The sequence below is a fragment of the Crocuta crocuta genome, unplaced genomic scaffold, assembly GCF_008692635.1.
Source record: "Crocuta crocuta isolate KB4526 unplaced genomic scaffold, BGI_CrCroc_1.0 scaffold159, whole genome shotgun sequence".
NCBI classification, from domain to species: Eukaryota; Metazoa; Chordata; class Mammalia; order Carnivora; family Hyaenidae; genus Crocuta; species Crocuta crocuta.
In genome coordinates, this window is record NW_027533263.1 from 3,711,196 (window position 1) to 3,719,129 (window position 7,934).

Here is a 7,934-nt window from a genome sequence, read left to right on the forward strand (position 1 = left end):
GCACAATAGAGCTTGGAGAAAGAAACTCTTATTTGTAAACTTGCCAGAGATGGTGAATGCAGAGCTTTTATTAATGATGTCTACAGACTAATGCTATGGTTGGGTCAAGGGCTCAGAACCAGCAGCTTAATAGTTTTGGAGATGTGAATGAAGTGAATTGTGTGGTAAAAGATGCCTAGATAGTTGGACATAATTGGGACTTAGGGAGACTCCTGCACTCCAGGAAATTCTCCAAGTCTCCACTTATCCTCAAAGTGAGCAAGAAGCTGCAGTTTCAAATTGAGTGCATTTTCCATCCATGGATTGGCTTGTTTTGTTCAGTTTAACTTTGAGTGTTTGAGGTTATCTTTTCGACGTAACAGCTAAACCCACGACTTCCTTTCTCGTAAAACCAAAACAAAAAGGTTTTCTATTCAGGTACCTTCTGTGTGTGCACATGTATAGTACATACCTGGGATCAAAGCCAGCTATATAAAGTCCTTGATTCTGTGTGGGTTCAAACACATTTCAAAGCTTCAGGATCCTGAAAGGTTTCACTCCGCTTCCTGAAGACCTGAACACTGCTCCCATAAAGCCATGGTTTGCTTTGGATTCCGGAGGCATGAGGCTCAGCTGGACCCGGCTTCTAGGACCTGGACCTGTACGGCTCTATTTTCTCTTCTCTTTATCCCCATCTTCTCCAAAGGTGAGTGAGGCTTTGGAGCATGAAGGTGGAGGAGGTGTTTCTCCCACCTGGGTTTCATTTCTTTCAGCAGTCAAGGGCAGTGATTTATAACAAAGCCAGAAGCTAAAGGTAAAACTCCAGACTCCTGGCTTGGATAGCTCTGTATTCTAAGGCAGGAAGGGGACAGCTGGCAGCAGCAAATGAACAGAGGTATAGCTCATAGCAGAGTCCCAGGCACTGGCCAGGAGCTTAATAAACACATCTGAGTTGGTTTGGGAGACAAGCAATTTCATATACTTCTATATATTTGGGAGAAAATACTGTAAAGTTAAATGACTTAAGAGAGGAAAGATAGCCACAGTCCTTAATATATTTGAGCTTGGAATCAGGGTAAGCTCAAGATTTTCCTTTTTAAAAAATATTGATTTAAGCAAATCATATAAAGTTTCTTTCCTTCCCAATTTAAGATTTTAAGATCCTCTAATTCACTTTTAGAACTGAATCAGCTTATTTAAAATTTAAGCCTTCTTTACTCAATTCAAAGTTTTAAGGTCTTCAGCCAATTCTATAAACTAGCTACCCAATTATTTAGAAAATGAAAGCAGTTTGAAATTGTAACACACACACACACAAGAAAGAAAGAAAGAAAGAAAGAGAAGAAACAACACCATCAGTCTGCTTAGCCTAAGACACTTAATTGCCACCTGACCTATCTATGGATTTCAGATGCAGATTACCCAGTTTTCAGATGAAATAAAGCTCTTTAGAGAAGATTCCAGGTTTGCTATATATAAAATGATGAGCATTCTCATGAATTTCAACCTTATCTCTCTCTGGACCATCTCAGTTAAGAAATCATGTGGTTTGTACAAAATATCTTAGATGTTGAAAAGGTATTTGATAATTAAATTATTACCAGGTAAGAAACATTTATATACATTTTCTTATTCTACATGTTTTGAACATGTAAAGATGAAATATTCTTAGAGTATTTACTTTGTAGAAGATTTATCTCAACGTGTAACTGAGGTTCTCCCATTGAAAAATCGAGTGTGACAAGATTTAGTGGTGATAATTGAGAACATGCCTGGGGTGGGGGGAGGGTAGGAAACTTGGTCTTTAGGCTTAGCATCAATATGATAAAGATTATTGAGTGCTCATATGGTCAGGTTATAATGGCGGCTCCCAGGAGTTTATAAGCCAAAGGTGGAAACCGCAGGAGATGTGATTAGTGTGCAAAAAAACTTTAAAAAAACTTTAATACAGGGTAGAACTTGATTAAATACTGCAATGGAGTTATAACAGTGCAAAGGATGCTCAGAGGATGCTCCAAAGATGCTCTGATAGACAGAGATGAGGGTTGGGGAAGAAGACTGTTATCTAGCCAGCCAGGGCTGCTGGATTAATTCTAGCAATGGCTGCTACCATGTTGTTCTCTCCTTTGAGGACAGATGTTGTCCAGTTCAGGTACTTGGGAGAAAAGACTAGTGATAGAGTGATTTCTATGGTCATTTATACATAGGAAGAGGTGTCCTAGAAACTCAGGCTGGAATGATAGGTTGGGATTGGATCATGGAGGACATGAATGCCACTGATTTTATTTGATTTGCAATCAATGGTGTGTAAGTCATCAAAATGTTTGAACAGAATTAGTGACATGGTTCATCCAAGTTTTGAGTGTCACTTGTATGATCGACTGGAGAGGGGCTGAGTTAGTTATGAGAAGGTAGTTTGACATGAAGCTACTATTTTTTAGATGATGCAAGCCATTTTGAATGGAGAGCTGGCTTCCCATATCCTGTAGAAGCCAGAGGGAGAAAGAACAAAGGAGCACGAGAGTGTTCAAGTGAAGGAGAGAGAGCGGCGGAAGAGGTGGTGGTGGTGGCAGGGGAAGCCCACAGAAGTTAATAGCAGGGTTGCCTCAACCTAGAGAGGAAACGACCTGGTGCCCTCTGCTCTGTGGCTTCCTTCATCTAGCAGCATCCCTCTGATAATAATATTAGGGAAGGTGTCGGCCGGCACAGTGACCTGGGGCTCATCAACTCTGTGGCTAATAAAGGTAAAGGGCCAGGTAAATGTAGGCAGAAGTTTGTGAGGTATGCATTCAGGGGTAAGGTGAGATTCTGTACCTCAACCTCTAAAATAATAGTTCCTGTTGTTCTGTGATAACTTTAGAGTATCAGAGGTGGAAGGCACTCTGTTCTTGTCTGATCTAATCCCTTCTTATTGCATGTGAGGGGAAAATGAAGTCTACAGGGGAGGCATGACTTGCCCCAAATCACATATTTCATGGTAGGGCCTGGCTTTCAGTTTGTCACATCAATGTTCTTCCTGCTACAACCAACTGCCTTCAAGAAACTGTCTGATAAGGAAACACCTTCATGGAGATGAGCTGGAAGACAGATGAGTGATGGAGAGGATGAGTAGGGGGAGAAGGGAAGGGATGAAGAGTATTGGCTGAAGGGAGAGAAGGACTCAAAGGTGAAGCTGGACGGTGCCCATCAAAGATCAACTTTCCTCAGCCAGAGATTTTGCCTGAGCCTGGTCGTGGGGGAGCATGAGTTCACTGAGTTCCCTCTAATTTTCCCTTGTTAGGGATGCATGTGGCCCAGCCTGCAGTGGTGCTGGCCAGCAGCCGAGGTGTCGCCAACTTCGTGTGTGAGTATGGGTCTTCAGGCAATGCCGCCGAAGTCCGAGTGACGGTGCTGAGGCAGACTGGCAGGGAGATGACTGAAGTCTGCGCTGCGACGTACACGGTAGACAATGAGCTGGCCTTCCTAGATGATTCCACTTGCACTGGCATCTCCAGTGGAAACAAAGTGAACCTCACCATCCAAGGGTTGAGGGCCATGGACACAGGACTCTACATCTGCAAGGTGGAGCTCATGTACCCACCACCCTACTATGCAGGCATGGGCAATGGAACCCAGATTTACGTCATTGGTGAGCAAACCCATATCACTAAGCCTACACCATTTGCACTGCTGTCTTCTTTGCATGAAAACAGTTTTGTTTCTCAATATCAGGTGGTTCATTTTTAAGATTATGGAAATTCTTTTTCAGAGTTCTTTGGCATACTGCATGGTAGTCTGGTTAATATGGATGGTGACCCAAACAGCATTCTGAGTAAAAATAAAATGGGTTGGGGATAGTCTTTTTTTTCTACTGGAGGTTGAGGTACTTACTCTGGAGTGATAAGCTTTGTGAAATTTGGCTTTGGGCCTTTGATAAGACATTCCTGTGGAAGTGGTCCCCAATATTCAGACTTACCTATGGGTGGACACCAGGTCTGGAAGCTCTTTTTTCACTAATGGGAGGAGCAGGGCCCTGAAGTTTAAAGAGCGTCTCAAGGAAGCTGTGCTTTGTCTTCTGTTGCAGATCCCGAACCTTGCCCAGATTCTGACTTCCTTCTTTGGATCCTTGCAGCAGTCAGTTCAGGACTGTTTTTTTATAGCTTCCTTATCACAGCTGTTTCTTTGAGCAAAATGGTGAGTGCAATGCTGACAACACACCACTTGTGGTGGGGATGCCTTCAGTGATAGCAACTGACCGAATGATGCTGTTGAGTTCAGTTTTCTGGAGATGAAGCAATAAATGAAGAACAGTGGTAAAGGAAGGGCAGTGGTAAAGAACACGCTAGAACCCTTGGCATTGGCCTTTGAGGTTTCAGGATGACTAACATTTTAGATGAGTGTGTTTGACATTGAATGTTTGTGTGCTTCTGAACAGGGTTTCAGTTTGAGTAACCATTTGAACAACACGGGGCAGCTGTTTTGCTCTTTATCTTCAAGACAATTGTACCTAATAATCCTGAAATGTAAGATTAAGTTGGACGAAATGCTTCTATGAAAGACCACTGGATGGATTTTATTCTCCCCCTTAATTTCCCTGTACTTTACTTTGAAACCATCTCTTGGTGCCACCCTGCTTGTGCCTTCCTCGTCCAAGCTGAAGCTGTCCCCACAACACCTGTCCAGGGCTCGCTGTTACTCAGTCTGCTCAAATGGGGAGTCTTGCCCTCCCCTCCAGCCCAGTAAATGAGAATACCAGGTTTTATTTATTGCAATTGTTGGTGGAAGAGATGGAAATATGGAATCAGGCCTCCTGTCAGGATTTCTTTCTGATGGTTCTTTTCAGCCACCTCTGTCTATGGCTGGCTTTTGTCAGCACGAACTTCTCCACACTGCTTCTCTTCATCTCCCTGGCTTCCTTTCTTCCTCTCCCTCTCCTTCTCTCCCTCCCTTCTTCCCTCTCCTGATTTCTGTTCTCTTACCGTATTCAACCTTAGATTGCTGTAGATTCTTCTTACCTCATTTGCTAGAAACTGCCACATGGACACAGAATCTCAATTTGCTGAGGTGATAAAAAAAATGGGCACTAACATGGACAAAAAGTAATAAAAAGTATGTGAAGAGTGGGGTTGAGAAATACAGGTCTTAAACAGAGTAACTTAAATTTATTATCAAGTTCCCCCCCTCACAGATAAGATGTAGTCAATCACCATAGGCATTTGGGGTGTCCTTTTTAGCTTTCCCCAAGTATCTTTCTCCTCTCTTGCCATCAGGGAAAATGATTGCCATTTTACATCAATAGTGCAGAGTTATTTACCCAAAGTGAGTTATAATAGCCGAATCAAGAAAATCTCCTAGGGCTTATAATTTTGTATGCAGTGAACATTCATTTTTCAATGGGGTAGGGACCCAATATTTGGTGAGTCCTATTATAGCTAGAAATGGCTTCTGCGTTTCTCAATGATAATTATTCTTTTTTTGTGTGTTTGGCAGCTAAAGAAAAGAAGCCCTCTTACTACAGGGGTCTACGTGAAAATGCCCCCAACAGAGCCAGAATGTGAAAAGCAATTTCAGCCTTATTTTATTCCCATCAATTGAGACACCATTATGAAGAAGAAAGAGCATTTTCCAATTTCAAGGAGCTGAGGCAATTCTAACTTTTTGCTATCCAGCTATGTTTGCTTATTTGTGTATTTTGGGGGGTGGGTTCATCTCTTTTTAATATGAAGCTGGATGTGGAATCCAGGTGAAGTGTACTACAGTTTGAAGCAAAGGTGCAGGAAAACAGAGCCAGGGTGTCTCTGTCACATTAGATCCAATTTTAGTAAAGGCATCACTTGGGAGCAATGTGGGATGCAGTCTTATGCTGTGGGATGAAGGATACAGGTTAGGGGGTGGTGCTGTCCAAAGAATACAAAGGAAAAGAGTTAGGGAAAGGATGATATTGTACACACTTTGTATTTACACGTGAGAAGTTTGTAGCTGAAGTGATGTTTTCAAGTTAAAGTTAAAGTTTTGTGCTGTGTTATTTTTCTTAAATGTGGAATTACATGAAGACTTTAAAAATACTCACATGGCTATATTTTAGCCAGTGATTTCAAAGGTTGTATTGTACCAATATGTATTTTTTTATTTGATAGTATTGTGCATGGGGGCCACATGAGCTTTTGTGTATTTGCTGATCATTTCAGTATAAACACTATATGGCAGTGTCTTCCCACCATGGGTTCAGGGGAAGTTTTATGGAGGGGCTCAGGACACTAATACACCAGGTAGAATACAAGGTCACTTGGTAACTGGCCTGGAAACTGGATGAGGTCATAACTGATTCTTATAGGCATGTTGAGCTGAATTGGTGTTGACATGTGCTTTGGACTTTTATGTTAGCTCCTTTCAAAGGTTTGCGAGGGAGTCCAGACTGGTGTATCTGATGTAACTCGATAGAACACCAACCTCAAGAAAATGGCTCACTTCAGGGGCCTCGTAGATATGAACTTCAAGGAAGTTCTAGTTTCACGAGGGCCCAATTCCTAACACATGGTTAATGCCATGGACAGAAAAAAGCAGCAGATGGCAGAATGGGGTGATGAAAGTTTCTAAAAACACTGTTGGTGTTTTTTAACTCACTATTTTCCATGAAAATGCAACAACATGTATAATATTTTTAATTAAATAAAAATCTGTGGTGGTCATTTTCCAGACTTGTCTTTACCTTCCTTATATTTGAATATTGTGTTTGAGTTTGATTTTAATGGATTCATTCGGCTGTCAGTGGAGTCTCCATTATTAGGAATATTGGGGACAAACTGACAAAAATTCAAATAATGCTTCATGAGTCAGCTGTCCACTAGCCATTACCTGCAAGCCATTCTTGGAAGGAACTCCTCCTCTGTCCTTTTGATTTTTTTTTTACGACTATTTGAGATACAAAGGGGTTAGCACAGATACAGAAGCCTTTATAAGTCACACAGCATTCTCTTTAGTATAAGTTCTCCATCTCCCCTTTTTTGAGGAGACTTTCTCAGCCTCAGCTTGGCTCCTACAGTTGCCATGGCAACTCCTCTGTTGTCTATTGTGTTCCTCACAGCCATTTTGATCTGCTTCCAAAGTAAATGGAGCTTTTCCTTGTGGCTTCCAAATGGACTATTTCACAAATGTGGGGAAAACATAGCTGTGGTCCTGTGTTTTGCCAGCAGCTGCAGACCTGGGCCTGACCCACTGAGCCCTCTGTGATTCTTGGTTAACCAATGTGTGGCCTCAGTCTGCTTGATTTCCTCTCAAGGTTTCTTATTCTTGACCTCTATATTCTGTTATTGTCTTGTGAAATGATTCTCAGTGTGGCCAGGGACCACCTGTAACTGAATCAATTGGGTCACTTAGTAAAAATGTTGATTCAAGTGCTTAACCTCAGATGCACTGAATTAGAAGCTTGGGTGATAGGGCCAGGAGTGTGCTTACCAGCAAGCTCCCCAGTGCTTCTTATACTCATCAAATGTTGACAGTCACTGTGCAGGCAGCCCCCTTCCTTTCTTCCTACCCATAGCACTCTCTCTCACTCTCTCTCTCTTTTTCTCAGCAGGTGCTAACAAATGGGACAGCACATAGTGAGAATTCCATAAAGATATTAAAACAAAAATGAATAGGCCTTTCAAAATATGTAGTTGCAGTTACCTAGAAAGAGCTCCTATTAGGTCAAAGACCGTACTTCTTGCTCTCTTGGACTTTGATTGGACGCCATGAAGAAACACACAATTGAGAAGCCCCAATGGATAGAGTGATACTATTTCTACTTTAAGTGTCTTTAGAGAGAAAATTCTTTTCCATAGTTGATGGCAAATTGAATGACAGAGAGGGCCTTAGATGAAGGACCTCTCAGGTATCTTTCAGACAACATTAGACCATGGACTACTTTACATAAGCTTAATACTGAAATTCTGCCATTAGTTAAGCATTGCCCTCTCTATTTAGTATCAGTTTAA

The 7,934-nt window shown here is 41.8% G+C and overlaps 1 protein-coding gene across 2 annotated transcripts; it reads left to right on the forward strand.

Annotated features, from left to right (window-relative positions):
* Positions 1-457: 457 nt before the first annotated feature.
* On the forward strand, positions 458-6,647 carry CTLA4 (cytotoxic T-lymphocyte associated protein 4). 2 transcript variants are annotated; one of them, XM_077747571.1, is made up of 4 exons: positions 458-685; positions 3,260-3,607; positions 4,043-4,152; positions 5,449-6,647. In XM_077747571.1, the coding sequence occupies exons 1-4, from the start codon at positions 577-579 to the stop codon at positions 5,551-5,553; spliced, it is 672 nt and encodes a 223-aa protein (XP_077603697.1). In that variant the 5' UTR covers positions 458-576; the 3' UTR covers positions 5,554-6,647. The 2 variants fall into 2 exon arrangements, with proteins under 2 accessions (XP_077603697.1, XP_077603698.1); XM_077747572.1 differs by lacking the exon at positions 4,043-4,152.
* The last annotated feature ends 1,287 nt before the right edge of the window (positions 6,648-7,934 follow it).